This window comes from Bos grunniens, chromosome 16 (genome assembly GCF_055505025.1).
Source record: "Bos grunniens cultivar Pamir isolate PY7600 chromosome 16, Bosgru_T2T1.0, whole genome shotgun sequence".
In the NCBI taxonomy this organism is placed as follows: Eukaryota; Metazoa; Chordata; class Mammalia; order Artiodactyla; family Bovidae; genus Bos; species Bos grunniens.
In genome coordinates, this window is record NC_141180.1 from 47,294,085 (window position 1) to 47,318,799 (window position 24,715).

A 24,715-nucleotide genomic window follows, 5' to 3' on the forward strand; every position below is an offset into this window, starting at 1 on the left:
AGTAGAGCAGAGAGCCAGTAGTGTAAACAAAACCTCAGTAGTCCCTTCTTACCATGGTTACTTCTACTTTGAGGTACGATTCCCACCTTCCCTGATAGTTCAGTTGGTAAAGAATCCACCTGCAATGCAGGAGACCCCAGTTCAATTCCTGGGTGGGGAAGATCCACTACAGAAGGGATAGGCTACCCACTCCAGTATTCTGGCCTGGAGAATTCCATGGATGGTATCATCCATAGGGTCACAGTCTGACACAACTGAGTGACCTTCACACGTTCACAACTTTGTTAGTTTTTTCTCCTTTTCCGCCACCTACACTTAGCTTTTTAACTAATTTCCTCCTTTCTGGGCTTTCCTCTGGAGCCCTGTGTGCCAGTCCTCTCCACAGTAGGTTATTACCCCACTCGGATACAGTCCTGCCATGAGTGCTCCCCGCTCTTCTGGCCGTTCAGCCTGCCCCTCACCAAGTGACAACAGAGGGTCTTTCTCTGGGGTGTGCTTGAACATGTGCTGGGCTGGCCTGCCCTGGCTCTTCTTCTAATGCATATCAATGCTTTTTCCTCCCTGACTTATGAATACTTGACCATTTGATCATTTCTTGTTTTCACTGTTCTTTTTGTGCTGACAGAGAAAGAGATGACTTAATGTCTGTGCTAGTTTCCGTGAGGAACAGCTTGACAGAGGTGCAGCAAAGAGAGGCAAGTGCTTATAAGCAGGTGAAACAAGCTGTGAAAATGACTGAGGACGCCAGTTTTGAAAAAACCAAGGCAAGTCTAATAAGATTAAAATGAAAGCCTGCCTTAATTCCTTTTTCTTTTCTGAATACTTATTTGCTTATTCTCCATAACTAAACTTTTTTTCCAAACACACAAAGTGGAAACCAGTTTGTTAGTGCTGAATTTCTAAATTAAACACATTTGCTCTTTGGAGAATTCTTATTCCTCTGCAAATTCTCTTGCTATGTCACTATTGAAAGAACAGTACAATGTAGTATGGTACTTTGAGAGAGTTGTATGCTTAACCTTTTCATTTGCCGATAATTTTTAATGCTAAGTGAAACTGTTAACATCCATAGTGACCCATTTTTGTATGTTCATGTATGACTGAAGACAGATCTTTTTTTCTCTGTCCCTGGGAAATTTTGAGAACATTCAGATATACCACAATAATAATATATGTGTATTTAATAGCATCTTTAGCTGTGAATTGGTATCCATTGTATGCTTAAGTCAAACACATTTAATGGTAATGATAATGTCAGTAGTAGTTAATACAGTGATCAGGCAGTGTTCTAAGCACTTTGAATAGTAGGAGGTTACTGTTGATTCACTGCTGTTGGGGGCCACACCTTAAACCATTAAAGTTGCTGTGTGTTTTCTGTAGACACACTAGCCACACTTGAAGTACCTGGTAGCCACATGTAGCTGGTGATTACTGTATTAGTCAGTGCAATATAGGACATTTCCATTATCACAAAAAATGCTCTTAGATGGCATTGGTCTAAGCCATATAGTAGCATCACTATTTTATTGGGCTAATCAACTTCATATTAAACTTCTCCTCAGTCATTGCTTTATCCATTTTTCTCTGTCCAGTTCATCTTTAACTCTTCCTAGACCATTTGACCTTCATAGTGCCCCTATACCTTTTGAAAGTAATGTTCATTCTGACCAAACGCCCTAATATACTTTATTGTTTCTTCAAACACTCTTACTTCTTCATTTGTAATGAACTTTAGCTGCCCCTTGCTGGTATTATGACCCTCAAAACCCCCAGTGGAGCCCTTTGCTGTTCATCTCATCTCATTTGGTTATGATGGAGGAGGTTAGCATTCATATCACTCCATATTGCCATTTCCAGGCCTTTGTTATGGTTCAGTTCAGTTCAGTTGCTCAGTCCTGTCCAACTCTTTGCGACCCCATGAATCGCAGCACGCCAGGCCTCCCTGTCCATCATCAACTCCCGGAGTTCACTCAGACTCACATCCATCGAGTCGGTGATGCCATCCAGCCATCTCATCCTCTGTTGTCCCCTTCTCCTCCTGCCCCAATCCCTCCCAGCATCAGAGTCTTTTCCAATGAGTCAACTCTTCCCATGAGGTGGACAAAGTACTGGAGTTTCAGCTTCAGCATCAGTCCTTCCAAAGAAATCCCAGGGCTGATCTCCTTCAGAACGGACGGGTTGGATCTCCTTGCAGTCCAAGGGACTCTCAAGAGTCTTCTCCAACACCACAGTTCAAAAGCATCAATTCTTCGGTGCTCAGCTTTCTTCATAGTCCAACTCTCACATCCATACATGATCACTGGAAAAACCATAGCCTTGATTAGATGGACCTTTGTTGGCAAAGTAATGTCTCTGCTTTTGAATATGCTATCTAGGTTGGTCATAACTTTCCTTCCAAGGAGTAAGCGTCTTTTAATTTCATGGCTGCAGTCACCATCTGTAGTGATTTTGGAGCCCCAAAAAATAAAGTCTGACACTGTTTCCACTGTTTCCCCATCTATTTCCCATGAAGTGATGGGACCAGATGCCATGATCTGAGTTTTCTGAATGTTGAGCTTTAAGTCAACCTTTTCACTCTCCACTTTCACTTTCATCAAGAGGCTTTTGAGTTCCTCTTCACTTTCTGCCAGAAGGGTGGTGTCATCTGCATATCTGAGGTTATTGATATTTCTCCCGGCAATCTTGATTCCAGCTTGTGCTTCTTCCAGCCCAGTGTTTCTCATGATGTACTCTGCATATAAGTTAAATAAGCTGGGTGACAATATACAGCCTTGATGTACTCCTTTTCCTATTTGGAACCAGTCTGTTGTTCCATATCCAGTTCTAACTGTTGCTTCCTCACCTGCATATAGGTTTCTCAAGAGGCAGGTCAGGTGGTCTGGTATTCCCATCTCTTTCAGAATTTTCCACAGTTTATTGTGATCCACACAGTCAAAGGCTTTGGCATAGTCAATAAAGCAGAAATAGATGTTTTTCTGGAACTCTTGCTTTTTCGATGATCCAGCAGATGTTGGCAATTTGATCTCTGGTTCCTCTGCCTTTTCTAAAACCAGCTTGAACATCAGGAAGTACACGGTTCGCATATTGCTGAAGCCTGTCTTGGATAATTTTGAGCATTATTTTACTAGCGTGTGAGATGAGTGCAATTGTGCAGTAGTTTGAGCATTCTTTGGCATTGCCTTTCTTTGGGACTGGAATGAAAACTGACCTTTTCCAGTCCTGTGGCCACTGCTGAGTTTTCCAAATTTGCTGGCATATTGAGTGCAGCACTTTCACAGCATCATCTTTCAGGATTTGAAATAGCTCAACTGGAATTCTATCACCTCCACTAGCTTTGTTCGTAGTGATGCTTTCTAAGGTCCACTTGACTTCACATTCTAGGATGTCTGGCTCTAGGTGAGTGATCACACCATTGTGATTATCTTGATCATGAAGATCTTTTTTGTACAGTTCTTCTGTGTATTCTTGCCACCCCTTCCTAATATCTTCTGCTTCTGTTAGGTCCATACCATTTCTGTCCTTTATATATATATTTATTTATTACTTCTTTTGCCTGTGCTTGCTGTGGTGCACAGACTCTTTATTGTGGCTCATGGTCTTCTCTAGTGGTGGTGTGTGGGCTCTAGACTAGGTGGGCTTGGTAGTTGCAGCAGGCAGGCTTAACTGCAGTATGTGGGAATCTTAGTTCCCTGGCCAGGGATCAAACCAGGCCCCCTGTATTGGGAGCGTGGAGTATTATCTACTAAACTACCAGGAAGTCCTGCTTAATTTTTCTTTGAAATTAGGTTACCACTTCTCTTTGAATCATCATTGATTCTCCTCTCTCTAATTTTAATCGACTTAAACACTCAATCTAGAAGACATTATTTGACACATTTAAAAAAAAATCATCCATTTTATACTTGGATTTATAAAATAGTTGTAAGATCTTTGACACTTTTTAACAACTTTAGCCTCTGAGCCTTTTTTTCTCTTGTCCAAGTCTTTTCAGGCTGCCATAACGAAAATACCTTAGACATGGTGGCTTAAACAACAAACATTTATTTCTCACAATTCTGGAAGTTCAAGATTGTGGCACCAACAGGTTCAGTGTTTGGTCAGAGCTCACTTTCTGTCTTCTCACTATGTCTTCACATGGTGGAAGGGGCAAGAGAACTCTTTGGCATCTATTTTCTAAGGGCACTAATCCCATTCATGAGGACTCTGCTTTCATGACCTGATCACCTCCCATGGGGCCCACTATCTAAGTCCATCATATTAGGGTTAGGTTTCAACATATGAATTTTGGAAAAGCACAAACATTCAGTTCATAGCATCCTCCACTCTATCTCTTTTCATCATTCTGAAAGGTTTCAACATTCATGCTGTTAACATATGCAACATCTTAGACCAACACACTTTGTCTTCCTTAACTCTAAGACTTTTTTCTGTTCTGTTGTAACTCCCACATGAACTGAAGTGTCCATGAGATCTCAAACTCTAAAACTGATCTCTCTGACCAGAGCCTTTTCTCTTTCTCCTATCTCAGTTAAATCTATTCAGTGTCCTCTTCTACCTCCTCGCATACCTCATTTTCTCTATTATCTCCAGGCTGTCCCTCTTCCCTTTCCACTTAGATGTGAATTTTACAATTTCAAGCTAAACCCATTATATTCACTCCATCAAGATAGCTGTGTTCTTTACCTGCTGAATGGCACTTTTGTCCACTGTCATGTCCTAATTGGAAACCTAGATGTCATTCTCTCTTTTATACCTGGCTGCCAATCAATTACTGATTGCAAGTTGTTTTTTTTTTTTAAGATTTATTTGTTGACTTAACAAACAATTTCTCCTTTCTTCATTTTCTCAGCTTAGCACCTCACTCTCATAGCTGACCTCCTATACTGAGATCACAACCAACTGACAAGAGGCTCTTCAAACCTTATCATCTCTCAAATGTGCCTTCTCATTTTTTTTCTTGCTTGTCTGGTCCTCTTACTTTCCAAGATGAATCTCTCCAAGTTCTTGATGTGTCCTACTCCCAAGGTTTCAGGGACCCTAAACCATTTGTTATCATATCTTTCTTATATCTTTCATCCTTCCTTCTCCATTGTTTTTACCTTTGTAGCTTTCCATTCATTTTTGAACACATTGCAGTCAAGCTTTTAACAAACTGTAGTCTGATTTCATACTAATGAATTGGTCACTTTTTGGTCACCAGCCACTTCCTGATTACTAAACCCAGTGACTTCATCTTAGTCCTCATTTGACTCAACTCCAGGAAGCCATTAACTGTGCTAGTATAATATTGTCTTTTCTCCTTGATTAGTTTGGTATTTCACTCTGTGGGTCATCTTTGCATTGCTCTTCTCTACTCTTCCACATTCCTTTTAACTTGTTTTCCACAAGCCTAGAATGCAAACATTCCTCATTTTTGTTCCTAGACTTCCACCCATGTTGCCCTAATTTCCAGGACTTTGTGTCTTCCTCTCACTGAACACTTCTACACTGTGTCTTTAGCTCTAACAGCTCCTCTGTGCCCCAGACCTACATTTCTAGCTGCTACTAGATCTCTTTATATGGATGATATGCCATTAGCATCTGAAACTCCACACTACCAAAATGTTACTTTTCTCCTCCTTTCTGTCTGTCACTCCTTTTCCTTCTACAATTTTCCATATTATCTTCTTTCAGATAATGGTATTATCATCTTACCAACAGTTCTGGCCTAGATCCTTTAAGATCCTTTGGCTTCTCCCCATTCGTCACTCTCAACATCCAATCAATTACCAAACTCGCACCTTCTCCTCAGAGGCCCTTACTAAGTTATCCCTGCAACTTCCATTCCTGTACCTCGGTTCAAGTCTTCACATACTCTTATGCAACCTATGTGGCCTTTTGGAATAGCCTTCTGTTGGTCTCCCCCAAGTCTCTTTCAACCCCAGTATTCTTTCACTTTGCTGCCAAAGTCTTCCTAAATTGTAAATCTCCCTGTTCGGGCAGCTCTCCCCTTGCAGTAGAATAAAAGACAAATCCTTAGCATAACCTTCCAGATCTTTCACAGTGTGGTCCCACTCTAACTTTTCTAGCCTTCTCTTTTACTACACATTTCATATAACTTGTGCTGTTTCTGTAATGTGACCTATATCAGCTCTTTCCATGAATTTGCTCATGTACTTTTCTGCACTGTGTTCATCTGTGAAATACTTATTCAGTCTATGAGAGTCAGCTCAGGTGGCAGTCTTCCCCAGAGTTTTTTCCAACCCCTTCTTGTTTGAATTAATCTCTTCCTTCGCTGTATTCCTAATGAGCGGTGTATAATTTTTGTGGCTGTGTACATAGTTCTTTCCATGGAAAGACCTTAAAAACAAGGCCTGTGACATCTATCACTGTATTCTTCACAATGGCTATTTACATATTAATTGTACCATAAATGTTTATTGAATTGAAATAACATTAGATATTAACTTTAAATATTAATATGAATTTTTATAAATAATTTTTATGATGTAATATTTCAGTGGTTAAGAACTAGAAAGGCTATTGTGTATCATGAATCTGTTTTTCATTGAGTTAGTATTTATGCCAGGATTGATTTCTAAGCAGTTTACAAAATGCAGTGCAAGTATAATAGTTATTATCATCAAGATATAGTAAAACATATTAGGAATTTTGCTTTTTGAGAGTAAAAATCAAAACAGCATATATACTTTAATTTTAAAATCAACTACTTTATTACTGCATTATGTAATTGTTACTTTGTTCTTATAGTTTCTTAACATTTGTTGCCATCTAGTGTTATATTTTGCATATTGCATGCTAAATAAGTGGAAGCAATTACATTTCATAAATATTATATCAAACAGAGTTCGATGGAACTCTGCTCAATGTTATGTGGTAGCCTAGATGGGAAGGGAGTTGGAGGGAGAATGGGTATGTGTATTTATATGGCTGAGTCCCTTCACTGTTCACCAGAAACGATTACAACATTGTTAATCGGCTATACCTCAGTACAAAATAAAAAGTTTAGAAAAAGGCAAATACCATATGATGTCACTTGTATGTGGAATCTAAAACATGACGCAAATGAACTTACCTATGAAACAGAAATAGACTCGCAGACATAGAGAACAGACTTCGTGGTTGCCCGAAAAGAATGTGAATAAAGGATGTATGTGTGTCTATATATTTGTTGTTGTTGTTCAGTCGCTAAGTTGTATCAGACTCTTTGCAACCCCATGGACTGCAGCACAGCAGACTTCCCTGTCCTTCACTATCTCCCAGAGTTTTTTTGTGTGTATATATATATATATATATATATGTATATAAAGGGCTTCCCCCGGTAGGAAGTGACTCAGTGGTAAAGAATCCACCTGCAATGCAGGAGCCTCAGGAGGTGGAGGTTCAATCCCTGGGTCGGAAGATCCTCTGGAGGAGGGCATGGCACCCACTCCAGTATTTTCCCCGTTGACAGAGGAGCCTGGCAAGCTACAGTCTACGGGGTCGCAGAGTCGGACACAACTGAAGTGACTTAGCATGCACACAGGTTTCCCCTCTAGGTCACTGCATTTTAGGTCATTTTTAACAAAAACTGAAATAAGGTGCATTAGCCTTTATTTGAATTTTGAATACCTGAAACCAAGGGTGCAAAAGGAAGAGGGTTGTCTAAGTCCCCAACTCCCCAAGACCTATAGCCGTTTCCACCAAGAAAGGGGTTGTGCTCAGGGAAAAGAAGGAGCCACAACCTTGGGAACTACTAGGAGAAATGGAAGCTGCAGATCCCAAATTAACATGGTCACCTGCGAAGATCTATCAGTTAGTTGTAGTTGGCCATTCCTTGACCTAGTCACTGAGGATTCAGTTATATGCCTTTACTAAATGGTTATATAGAGTATAATCAAGGAGTACTGAATCATCTGGGATTCTGAAAACTAAGAGAGGAGTCTTAGAATTTAAAGACAAAGCTTTAATGGAAAGACGAAAGTGAAAGTGAAAGTCACTCAGTCGTGTCCGACTCTTTGCATCCCCATGGATTGTATGGTCCATGGAATTCTCCAGGCCAGAATACTGGAGTGGGTAGCCTTTCCCTTCTCCAGGGGATCTTCCCCACCCAGGGATCATACCCAGGTCTCCCGCATTGCAGGCAGATTCTTTAGCAGCTGAGCCACAAGGAAAGCCCAAGAATACTGGAGTGGGTAGGGTAGCCTATCCCTTCTCCAAGGGATCTTCCCCACCCAGGAATCAATCCAGGGTCTCCTGCATTGCAGGCAGATTCTTTACCAACTGAGCTATGAGGGAAGCCCTAATGGAAAGAATGTATATGTATTTATTTAGTAGAACCAAATCTTGTATATGAGGTCTGTTGCAAGATTAAATGACTTTTCTAGTTCCAAGTGGTAGTTAATATTTCCTTCACTGTGACCAGGAATATATATTAAAATGAAAACAATAAAACTAAAAGCCATTTTTATATGGGATCAGTGGTTACAAACCAAGAGTGATCAATATCCAGTTTTTGACCTACTGTTTTTATTCAGTGTTTCATTGCTGCTTTCATACTCACCATCACCTTTCAGTGGTAGCTACTTCTCATAGAAGGCCCTCCACAAAACCAAGTCTTCAGCAACATATTTTGTTTATGTGATTTACAGCTTCTCACTTGTGCTTATATCATTTTGGCACTAGGCCTTTTACCTGTCAGGATCATTTACTGTTCCTTGTTGCTGAACTGATTAAATTCTCTGAATTGACTCTTTGTTCTTCACGTTAGCCTGATCTTCAGCAGTTCCTTCCACTATTCCTATACCAACTAAGATTGCTTCCTGAGTTCTTATTCAATGAAAAACCTTCTGATTAGATATACTAGTTTATATTCCATAATCATTTTATTCTTTCATGATAGTTGTGTGCTAGTGAACATTATGAATGTTTTTATTAGGTTCTTATAAAATACTTTACACTAGAGCAATTGTGTTCCAAAGCACAAAAATCTCTAATTAGTAACATTTCAAGCTCCAGTGGTTTAAATTATAGAAAAAATATGCTTTTCCATTTCCTTGAAAATCTAATGTAAAGTTTTATCTCCCGAACATTTTCAACTAGAATTGGATTTGGGACTAACTCCCTAGGAGAATCTTTTTTTAGGCATCAAGTATTTGCTTATCAATTAATCTTAGACAATTGCATTTTATCCTCATATTTTATGCCTAGGAGTATAGAACATTTCCAGAAGAGTTTGAAAGAAGTTAGAGTTTAATGAGTTCATGATACAGGGAAGAAAATTCACATATCCTAGGTATTTATTGTCTGTATTTACTATAGCTTTCACCAGAGGGAAGCATAACAATGCATAAAACTTTGCAGTGCTTACTGAGACTACTTCCATCTCCATTAACAATAACTGTGACTATCAAATTATAAGCATACAGTATATAAGTCATATAAGGCTTCAGTTTCTTTCTCTCAATTCAAGGAACAACATAGAGGTTGAGAGAGGAGGATATTGTGAGGAAACATGGGATAAGACTAAGAAACCATAGTATGACTTAGATTTTTCTGTTAATAAGTCAAGCACCTTAATTGTATTGTTTTTTCTTCTTGAGAGTTTGAATTCAATTTATTATTGAATGTTATACATAAAGATATTCTGAATATAGCCAAAAGGAAATTAGAGAGTTTTTATTTCTGAAAGCACAGAATTTAGTATAAATTCTGGAAATTTAGTCTAAAGGACAATTACCAACTTTTAAATTGGCAAAATCAAATATGAGACTTCTCATTTTATAAAACTAGGTAGTAACTGCTGTTTTGAGTCTTCCCTTACCAAAATTTGATTATTACCTAATTTTTACGTTAGCTATGTGTGTAAGGAGAGTGAACCAAATCTTATCTTACTTATATGTAAGGAAACTTGATTACTATATGTTAAATAATAGATGCCTTTACGTAATGACAAACACAACTCATCTTAAAATTTTGATGTTTATCATTTAAAAGTACAAATAATTTTTAACCATGTCCAAATGAAAAATCAGTTAAATTAGATACTTATGTATTTCTTATGGTATAAACATGATTTATAATTGATAATACTAGAACATTTTCTGATCCCCTTTTATAAAATTCAAACTCCTCTGTGGCCTTTATCATGGTTTGTTGCTTGGATTTTCTTAGTTGATTAGTTAATATAGCCTTAATTGTGAAAATAAATATGTGAATAACTGTAACTTTTGAATATATGTAATATTTGAATCACCAAGTGGTATTGACAAACAAATATAAAAATATTCTTTTCTTTGACTTTACATTAAGTTATAACTATTTTAAATATTATTAAAGCTTAATTATCTCATTTCCCCCGTATTTCTTGTAAATTCTATGGTTCCATTTCACTGTCTTATTCTGGCAGGCTTTGATCCAATGTGAACAATTGAAGAATGAGCTGGAGAGGCAGACAGACCGACTTGAGAAAGAACTTGCATCTCAGCAAGAAAAAAGAGCCTTTGAGAAAGAGATGTTGAAAAAAGAAATAACAAAAGAAAGAGAAGACATGGGCTCAAAGGTACTTAAAAGTTCAATTTGTTATCCACATTGCAGAGGAAATGTTTTTGTGATGTAATTGATGAGTCTGCAGTCTGCAATTCTTGAATGATCTTTAAATATTTAAATCTTTTAAGTATTCAAATTGCTTATTAATTAGAGTTCATAAAATTTTTCTATTCTCAACGTATTTCTCAATAAAAGTTATATTCTCTGACCTTTCCAAAGAAAATAATTAGATTTCATGATAGGAAATTGTGAAATATACTCTAATGCTGTCATTCTGTTTGAGTCCCTCTCTGTTTGTCAGAGGAGAGCAGGTGCTCTGCAGATATCCATATTTTAGTTCAACCTTGGTTAAATTAAGGAGCAATTACCCTTTCATTTCATCCCCCCACTCCCAAATTAGACATTAAGAAGATAAAACACTTGTAAGAAACCAAGTAGCCAAAAAAAGTTATGATATGCTTTGTATAAAATAGGTTCTAACAAATTACAAATTACAAAAAAATGAGATGGTTGGATAGCATCACCAACTCGATGGACATGAATTTGAGCAAGCTCTGGGAGTTCGCAACGGACAGGGAAGCCTGGCGTGCTGCAGTCCACAGGGTCGCAAAGAGTCAGACACGACTAAGTGACTGAACTGAACAAATTACATGATGAATAAGTGGAAGAGGGAAGTTAGAGGCAAAAGGAACAGATAATATGTGATGGGCAGTGTTTGAAAAACAGTAACAAACTGGAATATAGAGTTTAGTGGAATCTAGTTTTAATATTGCTATTAATTGCTATAGTAGAACAAAACTGAGCAAGATGTGGTCCTTGAAGTAACCCAAACTTCAATGTTCTGTTTGTTCAAAGCAGCCTCACAGCTTATACTGTAAGTTCTGTCTTATAATATTCCAAGATTTGAAAATTAACTCATTCAGCAAATATCTACTGATTATCTGCTGTGTGCATGGCAGTGTATAAGCCTGAGGCTATATAAAGAGAAAAATCACAAATTCTGCCCAGTGAGTTTTAAGTCATACAGGTATGTGAGGCAAGGTAAACTCCCTTGTTTTCTTATCCTTTTTTAAAAGAACTGTGCCTGTCAAAACGTAACTTAAAGGTCAGTCTAACTGTCTACCTTCTATGACTTGCATTGATGATCTCAGCTGGTGAAGAAAAATGCTACAATCTTGCAGATGACACCACCATACCCTTATGGTCTTTGGTGTCCGTTGTTCTTTCGGTGCTTTCTAGCAGTCCTCCTACACATTCCCCTCTCTCCTGTTCATTTAGGGATTCAACAGATACTAACTGGAGGTCATGGGAATGTCATCATCACAGGACCAATGCATTCCCCTCATGGAGTTTATAGACTAGTGGGAGAGGTAGACATTAAGCACATACTTCCACAAATGAGTTTTTACCACTGTGATATAAGCATGAAGATACAGTATAGAGTTACCATGAAAATGCATAACAGGCAAATATGACTTAGTCTACACAGTCATGAAAGATTTTCCTAAGCATGAGGTTTTACAAGTGAGACTCAAAGCAGTTGAGTAGGAGTGGTCAGGGGAAGAGTTGAGGGGAAGTTTCAGACCCAGAAAAACAATACTCCCAAGGCTCGGAAGCTACAAAGCATAATCCTTTTTGGGAATTTAGAGAGAGTTTAGGTGACTGGGGCATAGGCAGTAAGAGACAGATGATGGAAGATGAGTTTGGAGAAATATGCAGGGACCAAATCATGAATGGTCATAAAACCCATGTGAAAGATTTTAAGTGTTATCCAAAAAGTGATGGTAAACCATTGAAGAACTGATGCTTCCAAATTGTGGTGCTGATGAAGATTCTCGAGAGTCCCATGGACAGAAAGGAGATCAAACCAGTGATTACTAAAGGAAATCAACCCTGAATATTCATTGGAAGTGCTGATGCTAAAGCTGAAGCTCCAATACTCTGGCCACCTGATGCAAAGAGCTGACTCATTGGAAAAGACTCTGATCCTGGGAAAGATTGAGGGCCGGGGAAGAAGTGGGGGACAGAGGATGAGATGGTTAGATGGCATCACCGACTCAATGGACACGAGCTTGAGCAAACTTTGGGAGGTGGTGAAGGACAAGGAAACCTGGCATGCTGCAGCCATGGAGTCGCAAAGTGTCAGACATGACTTAGCAACTGAATAACAGCAACAATAAACCATTGAATGGCTTTAAATTGGGTAGTGTCATGATGCCATTTATATTTGAGAAAAATCATCTGTCCATAGATTTGAAGGGGGACCAGAATAAACCTCTTAGACCAAGTGGGAAATAATTACAGTAGTCCAGGTGGGAAATGATGGTATCTAAGACCCATTTTTCAAGGACTATTTCAAATCACTTTAATTCTTCTCAGGTTCTCTACCATACTACCTTTCCCCTCATTCTCAGCAGAGAGCCTCTACTTACCTAACAAAGAAAGTTGATGCCATTAGATGGTAACCACTTCAACTTTTTATTTTTCCCCTCACTTCTGCCTAAAGTAAAATTTCACCTGCACTGCAACCCTGTCAGATGGGAGTGACTTCATCCTTTCCTCTTGCTCTGGATCCCATGCCCCTCAACCACCTCAGGAACCTATTTCCATTTGTTCCCCACTCTCTTCTGAATCTTCAGCCTTTACTTCACTATAGCCTTTTCCTTATCATCAGGAAAATAGTCTCTTCCTTCTAATCCAGTCATTCTCAATCTTGACTACGTAGAAGTTCCAAAACTCTGGTTCACCCAGGCTGAATCCCAAATGAATTATGGGAGAACAGCTGAGGGTAGGATCCAGGTGTCAGTATTTTAAAAAATTGTCCAGGTGATTCCAGTGTGCAGCCAAGGCTGGAAAGCACCTTACTAATTCCATATCCCTCCTTACTCTTTCCTTTAATAGTCAAATTTCTTGAAAGATTTGTCCATACATATTGTCTTTTGGGGGCTTCCTCTATGGCTTAGTGGTAAAGAACCCACCTGCCAGTGCAGGAGACACAGGAGATGCAGGTTTGATCCCTGGGTCAGGAAGATCTCCTGGAGTAGGAAATGGCAACCCACTCCAGTATTCTTGCCTGGAAAATCCCATGAACAAAGGATCCTGGTGGACTACAGTTCAGGGGGATGCAAAGAGTAGGACACGACTGAGCATGCATTGCCTTTTTCTCACCACTCAACAGCCCACTGCATTTCAGCTTCTGTGCCCATAGTCAATGAAATTACCATTGCTATGTTCACTGGAGACCTCCTAATGCTATTTTTCAGGAATATTTTTTCATTCTTATTCTCTGTAAAAGTTTCTCTTTCTTTGATTTCTCTGAATCAGTATTCTTGATTTGGGAAAATGATGTGTGCCTTTTAGGTTAGTCTGAGTTTAAGGTGCCTTTGAGGTAATGAAAGAGACACATCCAGAAAGCACCTTGATAAGAGGTTCTAGAGTTTAGCAGACAGCTTTAGACTTAGGTGTCTCTAGCACTACTGTGGCTTAAACATTTTTTTTTTAATGTATTTACTTACTATTTTGGTTGTGCTGGATCTTCATTATTGTACTGTAGCACTACTGTGGCTTTAATTTCATATACATTGTGCATGAGTGCATGCTCAGTCATGTCCAACTCTTTGCAACCCCATGGACTGTAGTCCACCAGGCTCCTCTGTCCATAAGATTTTCCAAGCATGAATACTGGAGTGGGTTGCCATTTCCTTCTCCAGGGGATCTTCCTGACCCGAGGCTTGAACCTGTCTCTCCTGTATCGGCAGATGGATTCTTTTACCACTGAACCACCTGGGAAGCCCCATATATATGGTATTGATTCCTAAATCTTTAGCTCTCTAGTGAGCTCCCAAACCAGCTTCACTTCCTACCTTCCCTTTCGTAGTAGAACTACTGCTCATTCATCCAGTTGCCCAACTCAGAAATCTTGCTGTCATCCTTGTCTCCTCCTTCTCCCTCACCCTGTACATCATTAAGTTACCCAGTTCTAGAGATTCAGACCCCTACCAATGTTGCCCTGTCTCTCCATCCCACTGCTCTCCATATCTTACCCTTGGATGATTCCTACAGCCCCATGTGGTCTCCTTGCTTCCAGTCTCACCTCCTTCTCATCTGTTCTCTTACTCAAAGATCCAAGGATGCTCTTTCTAAAATGAATCCATCAATAAGTCAGTCTCTTTCTTTAAAATCCTTTCATGTCTGTCTTTAATCCCATGGATAAAATTTAAGCTGTCTCTCTTTTTTTTTAAATTAATTTATGTATTTTAATTGGAGGCTAATTACTTTAAAATATTGTAGTGGTTCTTGCTATACATTGACATGAATCAGCCATGGGTGTACATGTGTTCCCCATCCTGAACCCCCCTTCCCCTTCCCTCCCCATGCCATCCCTCTGGGTCATCCCAGTACACCAGCCCTGAGCACCCTGTCGCATGCATTGAACCTGGACTGGAGATCTGTTTCACATATGATAATGTACATGTTTCAATGCTATTCTCTCACACAGAGAGAGAATAGCTAACCTCGCCTTCTCCCACAGAGTCCAAAAGACTGTTCTTTACGCCTGTGTCTCTTTTGTTGTCTCGTATATAGGGTATCATTACCATCTTCCTAAATTCCATATATATGCGTTAGTATACTGTATTGGTGTTTTTCTTTCTGACTTACTTCACTCTGTATAATAGGCTCTAGTTTCATCCACTCATTAGAACTGATTCAAATACATTCTATTTAATGGCTGAGTAATATTCCATTGTGTATATGTACCACAGCTTTCTTATCTATTCGTCTGCCAATGGACATCTAGATTGCTTTCATGTCCTGGCTATTCTAAACAGTGCTGCAATGAACATTGGGGTACACATGTCTCTTTCAATTCTGGTTTCCTCGGTGTGTATGCCCAACAGTGGGATTGCTGGGTCGTATGGCAAGAATGAATGTTGACATTCTAGGAATCAGTGAAATAAAATGGACTGGAATGGGTGAATTTAACTCAGATGACCATTATATCTACTACTGCGGGCAGGAATCCCTCAGAAGAAATGGAGTGGCCATAATGGTCAACAAAAGAGTCTGAAATGCAGTACTTGGATGCAATCTCAAAAACGACAGAATAATCTCTGTTCATTTCCAAGGCAAACCATTCAGTATCACAGTAATCCAAGTCTATGCCCCAACCAGTAACACTGAAGAAGCTGAAGTTGAACAATTCTATGAAGACCTACAAGACCTTTTAGAACTAACACCCCAAAAAGATGTCCTTTTCATTACAGGGGACTGGAATGCAAAAGTAGGAAGTCAAGAAACACCTGGAGTAACAGGCAAATTTGGCCTTGGAATACGGAATGAAGCAGGGCAAAGACTAATAGAGTTTTGCCAAGAAAATGCACTGGTCATAACAAACACCCTCTTCCAACAACACAAGAGGAGACTCTATACATGGAAATCACCAGATGGTCAACACCGAAATCAGACTATTATATATTCTTTGCAGCCAAAGATGGAGAAGCTCTACACAGTCAGCAAATACACGACCAGGAGCTGACTGTGGCTCAGACCATGAACTCCTTATTGCCAAATTCAGACTTAAGTTGACGAAAGTAGGGAAAACCACTAGACCATTCAGGTATGACCTAAATCAAATCCCTTATGATTATACAGTGGAAGTGAGAAATAGATTTAAGGGCCTAGATCTGATGGATAGAGTTGCTGATGAACTATGGAATGAGGTTCGTGACATTGTACAGGAGACAGGGATCAAGACCATTCCCATAGAAAAGAAATGCAAAAAAGCAAAATGGCTGTCTGGGGAGGCCTTACAAATAGCTGTGAAAAGAAGAGAAGTGAAAAGCAAAGGAGAAAAGGAAAGATATAAACATCTGAATGCAGAGTTCCAAAGAATAGCAAGAAGAGATAAGAAAGCCTTCTTCAGATATCAATGCAAAGAAATAGAGGAAAATAACAGAATGGGAAAGACTAGGGATCTCGTTAAGAAAATCAGAGATACCAAAGGAACATTTCATGCAAAGATGAGCTTGATAAAGGACAGAAATGGTATGGACCTAACAGAAGCAGAAGATATTAAGAAGGGATGGCAAGAATACACAGAAGAACTGTACAAAAAAGATCTTCATGACCCAGATAATCACAATGGTGTGATCACTGACCTAGAGCCAGACATCCTGGAATGTGAAGTCAAGTGGGCCTTAGAAAGCATCACTATGAACAAAGCTAGTGGAGGTGATGGAATTCCAGTTGAACTATTCCAAATCCTGAAAGATGATGCTGTGAAAGTGCTGCACTCAATATGCCAGCAAATTTGGAAAACTCAGCAGTGGCCACAGGACTGGAAAAGGTCAGTTTTCATTCCAATCCCAAAGAAAGGCAATGCCAAAGAATGCTCAAACTACCGCACAATTGCACGCATCTCACATGCTAGTAATTTAATGCTCAAAATTCTTCAAGCCAGGCTTCAGCAATATGTGAACCATGAACTTCCTGATGTTCAAGCTGGTTTTAGAAAAGGCAGAGGAACCAGAGATCAAATTGCCAACATCTGCTGGATCATCAAAAAAGCAAGAGAGTTCCAGAAAAACATCTATTTCTGCTTTATTGACTATGCCAAAGCTTTTGACTGTGTGGATCACAATAAACTGTGGAAAATTCTTCAAGAGATGGGAATACCAGATCACCTGATCTGCCTCTTGAGAAATTTGTATGCAGGTCAGGAAGCAACAGTTAGAACTGGACATGGAACAACAGACTGGTTCCAAATAGGAAAAGGAGTTCATCAAGGCTGTATATTGTCTCCCTGTTCATTTAACTTATATGCAGAGTACATCATGACAAACGCTGGACTGGAAGAAACACAAACTGGAATCAAGATTGCCGGGAGAAATATCAATAACCTCAGATATACAGATGACACCACCCTTATGGCAGAAAGTGAAGAGGAACTCAGAAGCCTCTTGATGAAAGTGAAAGTGGAGAGTGAAAAAGTTGGCTTAAAGCTCAACATTCAGAGAACGAAGATCATGGCATCCAGTCCCACCACTTCATGGGAAATAGATGGGGAAACAGTGGAAACAGTGTCAGACTTTATTTTTCTGGGCTCCAAAATCACTACAGATGGTGACTGCAGCCATGAAATTAAAAGACGCTTACTCCTTGGAAGGAAAGTTATGACCAACCTAGATAGCATATTGAAAAGCAGAGACATTACTTTGCCAACAAAGGTTCATCTAGTCAAGGCTATGGTTTTTCCTGTGGTCATATATGGATGTGAGAGTTGGACTGTGAAGAAGGCTGAGTGCCGAAGAATTGATGCTTTTAAACTGTGGTGTTGGAGAAGACTCTTGAGAGTCCCTTGGACTGCAAGGAGATCCAACCAGTCCATTCTGAAGGAGATCAGCCCTGGGATTTCTTTGGAAGGAATGAGGCTAAAGCTGAAACTCCAGTACTTTGGCCACCTCATGGGAAGAGTTGACTCATTGGAAAAGACTCTGATGCTGGGAGGGATTGGGGGCGGGAGGAGAAGGGGATGACAGAGGATGAGATGGCTGGATGGCATCACTGACTCGATGGACGTGAGTCTGGGTGAACTCCGGGAGTTGGTGATGGACAGGGAGGCCTGGCGTGCTGCGATTCATGGGGTCGCAAGGAGTCGGACATGACTGAGCGACTGATCTAACCTGATCTAATGGCAGTTCTATTTACATTTTTTAAACGAATCTCCACACTGTTCTCCATAGTGGCTGTACTAGTTTGCATTCCCACCAATAGTGTAAGAGGATTCCCTTTTCTCCACACCCTCTCCAGTATTTATTGTTTGTAGACTTTTTGATAGCAGCCATTCTGACCGGTGTGAGATGGTACCTCATTGTGGTTTTGATTTGCATTTCTCTGATAATGAGTGATGTTGAGCATCTTTTCATGTGTTTGTTAGCCATGTGTGTGTCTTCTTTGGAGAAATTTCTGTTTAGTTCTTTGGCCCATATTTTGATTGGGTCATTTATTTTTCTGGAATTGAGCTGCAAGAGCTGCTTGTATATTTTTTAGATTAATTCTTTGTCAGTTGCTTCGTTTGCTATTATTTTCTCCCATTCTGAAGGCTGTCTTTTCATCTTGCTTATAGTTTCCTTCATTGTGCAAAAGCTTTTAAGTTTAATTAGGGCCCATTTGTTTATTTTTGCTTTTATTTCCACTACTCTGGGAGATGGGTCATAGAGGATCCTGCTATGATTTATGTCAGAGACTGTTTTGCCTATGTTTTCCTCTAGGAGTTTTATAGTTTCTGGTCTTACATTTAGATCTTTAATCCATTTTGAGTTTATTTTTATGTATGGTGTTAAAAAGTATTCTAGTTTCATTCTTTACAGGTGGTTGACCAGTTTTCCCAGCACCACTTGTTAAAGAGATTGTCTTTTCTCCATTGTATATTCTTGTCTCCTTTGTCAAAGATAAGGTGTCCATAGGTGTGTGGATTTATCTCTGGGCTTTCTATTTTGTTCCATTGATCTATATTTCTGTCTTTGTGCCAGAACCATACTGTCTTGATGACTGTAGCTTTGTAGAATAGCCTGAAGTCAGGCAGGTTGATTCCTCCAGTTCCATTCTTCTTTCTCGAGATTGCTTTGGCTATTCGAGGTTTTTTTTTAATATTTCCATACAAATTGTGAAATTATTTGTTCTAGCTCTGTGAAGTATACCGTTAGTGGCTTGATAGGGATTGCATTGAATCTATAGATTGCTTCGGGTAGTGTACTCATTTTCACTATATTGATTCTTCCAATCCATGAACATGGTTTATTTCTCCATCTATTTGTGTCATCATTGATTTCTTTTATCAGTGTTTTATAGTTTTCTATATATAGGTCTTTTGTTTCTTTAGGTATATTTATTCCTAAGTATTTTATTCTTTTTGTTGCAATGATGAATAGAATTGTTTCCTTAATTTCTCTTTCTGTTTTCTCATTGTTAGTGTGTAGGAATGCAAGGGATTTCTATGTGTTAATTTTATATCCTGCAACTTTACTATATTCATTGATTAGCTCTAGTAATTTTCTGGTGGAGTCTTTAGGGTTTTCTATGTAGAGGGTCATGTCATCTGCAAACAGTGAGAGTTTTACTTCTTCTTTTCCAATTTGGATTCCTTTTATTTCTTTTTCTTCTCTGATTGCTGTGGCTAAAACTTCCAAAACTATGTTGAATAGTAGTGGTGAGAGTGGGCACCCTTGTCCTGTTCCTGATTTTATGGGGAAATGCTTTCAATTTTTCACCATTGAGGATACTGTTTGCTGTGGTTTATCATATATGGCTTTCATTATATTGAGGTATGTTCCTTCTGTGGCTGCTTTCTGGAGGGTTTTTATCATAAATGGATGTTGAATTTTGTCAAAGGCTTTCTCTGCATCTATTGAGATAATCATATGGTTTTAATCTTTCAATTTGTTAATGTGGTGTATCACATTGATTGATTTGTGGATATTAAAGAATCCTTGTATCCATGGGATAAAGCATGGTCATGATGTATGATCTTTTTAATATGTTGTTGGATTCTGTTTGTTAGAATTTTGTTAAAGATTTTTGCATCTATGTTCATCAGTGATATTGGCCTGTAGTTTTCTTTTTTTGTGGCATCTTTTTAAGCTCTTTCACTGTAACATAAAGATTGTACATTTTTCCCCCTCTCTTTGGTTCTTCAGTCTCATCTCCCTTCTCTTTTCTTTCTTACATTACCACCTTTATGACCTACTTGCACTTTCTCAAATGTGCAAACTTGCCAGTCTGCCATACCAATTTTTCATTTCAGGATTTTGCAGGGCCTTGCCCCTCTTATCCCATCCCTGCACCCCTCACCCACCATTGCCTAGAGGACTCTTCCTCCAGCCTCTCTGACTGATGGTTTAGAGTTCTTGACACCATATCTTCTCATAGTTTCCCAATGATGAATTTTTGGGAGACCCTCCTATAGGCTTCTATAACTCAATTTATTGCAAAATCTTATTGAATTATTTCCCCTAATTTACTATGATTCCCCTGCATGTATGGTTTGTTAACATCCTAATTGCTTGGCATATTCCTCCCACATAAAATGTGCTCAATATGTACTTATTGAATGAATACAAGGGGAATACAAGGGGAAGAAAGAAGGCCCCAGGCCATTGGAAAGGCATGCGTGCATGCGTGCATGTCCAACTCTTTGTGACCCTATGGACAGAGTAGCCCTGCAGGCTTCTCTGTCCATAGGATTTCCCAGGCAAGAACACTGGAATGGGTTGCCATTTTCCTCTCCTGGAAAGGTATAACTAAAATGCTAAGAGTTCAGAGGATCAGAACAGATTTCTGTCTGCAAGAGATCATGGAAAACTTTGTGGAGAAGATGGCATTTTAACTGAGCGTCAAAAAAAAAAAAAAAAATAGGCAGGATTTAGAAATGCAGTAGGAGGGGGAGATAAACCAATGTGAGTAAGGTGTGGAGGAAGGTAAATTTGTGAGCTGAGCTTGTGTGAGAGAAAGAATGGCATCAATAACAAAGATCAGCCACTAATTATGCCTAGGAGACTTTTTCCTGGGTTGTTTAGTGGCAACTTTTGCCTTGCTGAGTACTTTTACTATGTAAAAATATGTTGATGAGAATTCCTGATAAGAAGAAATGAAGTCTGAAATGTGCCAGGCAATATTCCAGGTGCTTTTATGTATAATTTTCTTAAACTGATAATTATTTTATGAACAAAAGTGGCAACAAAAGTACAGTACATTTCTGAATTTTTTTGTCCCCATTAAGCCTTATTTGACATTTAATCTCAAGATCCTGCCCCAAATAAAGATGTATGAATAAAGAGTTGAAAGTGATCCTAGCAGTGAAGGCAGTAGTCTCACAGGAAATGGCAGAATCTTTGAAGTAAAAGGCTTTAGTGTTGAATCCAGTTTGACCTTTTTGTGACCTTGAACAAGTCATTTAACCTCTCCAAATTTCAGAGTAGTAAATGACAGATTTGATCTACTTAAAGAATTGGTAGGATTAAATAAAATAATGTTTTGACATTTAGTAGTTTGTTTTAACAAACTACCTGGCTTAGGGTGGACATTAAAACAATTTTAGTTTGTGGCTATTATCCTTCTCTAGTGAAAGAGTTAGCTCTATTGGGTAGCTTTCTTGGACCTTTGTGTTAGTAAAATCTAACACATTTTATTATAAAGTCCAGCTTTATTTTTTTATTTATTAGCTTAAATGAATTTTAGAAAATTTTTAGTTTTCATTTTTTTCAACAGAAAGTTAATCCAATACATTCCTTTTCCAAGGGGATTAAAAAAGAATATTATCACACTGCCTAGCACCAAAAGTTTACTAAAGTAAACTCAACAATCACAACATTTTAAGTTCTCATGGTTAGTGTTGGAACAAGTGTCCCTGCTTTCCTTGTGGTGGGCTTGCTTCTGAGACTTGTATATTCTTTCTCTCTTTTTATTATTTTTCTTCTTCCCTTTCTTCCTACTGCTTTAAAAATTTCATTTATGTGGGAAGCTCTAGAAGAGCAGATGCCTTCCACCTAGACAGATTTTGAATCATTCCTCCATGAACAGTTCTTGCTGTGAGTTTGCCTGTTGGCATCAGTAATGGTCTTTGGTTGCACTAAGACACTAAGTTTGTTAGTTCAATCAGTTCTTCAGTCTTCTATTTATTGAATGCCCCCTGTGGTTTGTGAATTTTCTCAGTTGGTTTCTTGATAATAGCCCATTGCTAGAATCCCTAATTCTTGTACCTTTTTTTATGAGGAATGCCATTTTATACTATGTTCAATACACCAGGGACTGCTTCATTGTAGAAATTTCTATCAAGCTTGCCCATCCTGGGTGTCCTTGTCTCTTGCTTGCCCCTGTCAAAGTTTAAAGGACTTACCTGATGTCAACACCCTGGCCCTCCAACAGTGTTGCAGCTGTCTGTGTTACTTCTGCCTCTGCAACAGATGTGGATGGAGAAGTTCCTGCAGTGTAATGTTGACTTCCAGATGGTGGGCATGGGGAAAAAGAAGGTGTGTCAATAGGAGGGGAGGCTCCGAGAAGTGGGTGACAGAAGGGAGCAGACAGGTAGTGGGTAGGGGAAACAAGTGATGGGTGGCAGAGGGAGGGAATCATATGGAAAGTGCACGATTTGTCACATGCTATAGCAACTGACTCGGAATTTACCATTAGCAAAATAAATATCTGCACATTTACTTCAAAAAAGCCACACAATGTTAATACATTTGCCATAAGATTCACATAAATAATACATGAATTTTTTAGTAGCTGGTAATTAAAGTTTGTTGTTATTGTAAGGTTCCAGAAAAGCTATAATTACATATTCATAATATGCTTACTCATGCACTTGAATTTTTAAATTAAGGAAATTTAGTTAGTATTTTTGATTTGTTACAGTTAACTTCTTTTGACCTTTAATTTTTGTTTCAGATTGTAATTTGCATAACGATAGTCCATAGCTTGGTATTAGTAAAAGAAATTTTACATGCAATTTAGATATGTGGCGAATTTCTTGATGATAAATGTGCAATTCTCACAATCCCTAGCCAAGTTAAATAATACCTCTACTGTCTAAATTAGAAAATAGCTACCCGGGCTCATTATTTTGATATTTTCAATTTGAGTTAGTTGCCAAAGGCAATCTTGATTTTTATTACAAACTTTAGTTACTGATTTCTGTTGTAAAACTGAATTCACACCCATGTTAGTGTACAGTGGTAGATTTTAAATATTATGTCAAATTTGTTATCAGTTTTTGTTTTGGCCGATTAAAAATGAATAGCTATGTTTTGATCTAGGGACAAGGTAGCATTTCTTCATCACTTTAAAAGTGCTATACAAATGAGAAACTAATTGCCTAGAAAAATTTGACTCACCAGAGCAGAAGTTAAAATGTAATTGCAAACTGAAAACTATGAAGGTTAAATCTAAGGTCTGGAAAGCATTTCTAACCCTTAGAAGAAAAACTAAGCACCTGCTATCATAGAGTCCCTCAGAAAAGCCATTTATTCTAGTGATTCAAATTCATCAAACATTAATCATGCCTCTTAAGGAATATGCTCTTGAGGAACTTCTAGTCCAATGAGGAAACAGACAGCAAAAAATGTGATGTCTTAAGCACTATGCATGTAAATAATTTTAGTTGATAAACAATATATCAGTAAAATTTTAAATATAGTTTAACATGGAGGATAAATTCAGCACCTTTATCCTTGTGTCTGCCTTAATACAAAATTACTAAAATACTTAGTGTTTTTAAAAAATACTATTTTATATTCTTATTGAATTTTTCAGATATTAGACATGTTTTTCTAAAGTACTTAGAAATTCATAAACTCTGGTATTAGAGACTTAGTATAACATATGGAAGTTTCTCAAAAACTGTCTGCTCATCAATTCTATTTTTAATATTTAAAAAGCATGGTGGGGCTTCCCTGGCGATCCAGTGGCTAAGACTCTGGTGTTCCCCATACAGGAGGCCAGGGTTCCATCCCTGATCCGGTAAATAGATGCCACATGCTGCAACCAAAGATCCAGCATGCGGCAGCTAAGACCTGGGGCAGCCAAATAAATAAATATGTACATACATATCTTTTAAAAATAAAAAACATGGGGACTCTAATTAACAATACTGCATTGTATATTTGAAAGTTGCTAAGAGAATAAATCTTAAAAGTTTAGGGGAAAAAAGCAATTATTATGAGGTGATAGTCAAGGGAGATTGATGAATTGAGAATGCAGAGTCATGGAGATACCCCATCCACAGAGAAATGACTTAGAGAGTCCAGTGGCCATGCTGAGACTCTGTTAACTTAAGATGTTTTAAATATTTATTTTGTCAAATGACATGATCATTTAGGACTTTTATTTCCTGTTGTAGATGTTGACCCTGTCTCAGAATATTGCCCAACTGGAGGCTGAGGTGGAAAAGGTTACAAGAGAGAAGATTTCAGCTGTTCATCAACTCGAGGAAATTCAAAACCAGCTTGCTTCCCGGGAAATGGATGTCACAAAGGTACAAAGAGAGATTTTAGTTTACTAATTATGTAAATCTTTTCTTTGAAAATTTTTTCCTAGTCTGTAAATCTCAGAAAGAAGTCTGGAGTAGAAAAATTTTTTTTGTTTCGAGATAGTAAAGATCCACATAATGGTCATCAGCAAGCATTTATTTATT

General features: G+C 38.5%; 1 protein-coding gene across 25 annotated transcripts in view; it reads left to right on the top strand.

The window, feature by feature from the left end:
• Nucleotides 1-24,715, top strand: part of SDCCAG8 (SHH signaling and ciliogenesis regulator SDCCAG8) — a 244,979-nt gene that overhangs the window by 59,336 nt on the left and 160,928 nt on the right. For all 25 annotated transcript variants that reach the window (XM_086344898.1, XM_086344900.1, XM_086344899.1 and 22 more), the window contains 3 exons: nucleotides 626-764; nucleotides 10,388-10,540; nucleotides 24,422-24,556. In XM_086344898.1, coding sequence (XP_086201024.1) covers nucleotides 626-764; nucleotides 10,388-10,540; nucleotides 24,422-24,556 — 427 coding nt within the window. The remainder of the gene's footprint in view (nucleotides 1-625; nucleotides 765-10,387; nucleotides 10,541-24,421; nucleotides 24,557-24,715) is intronic.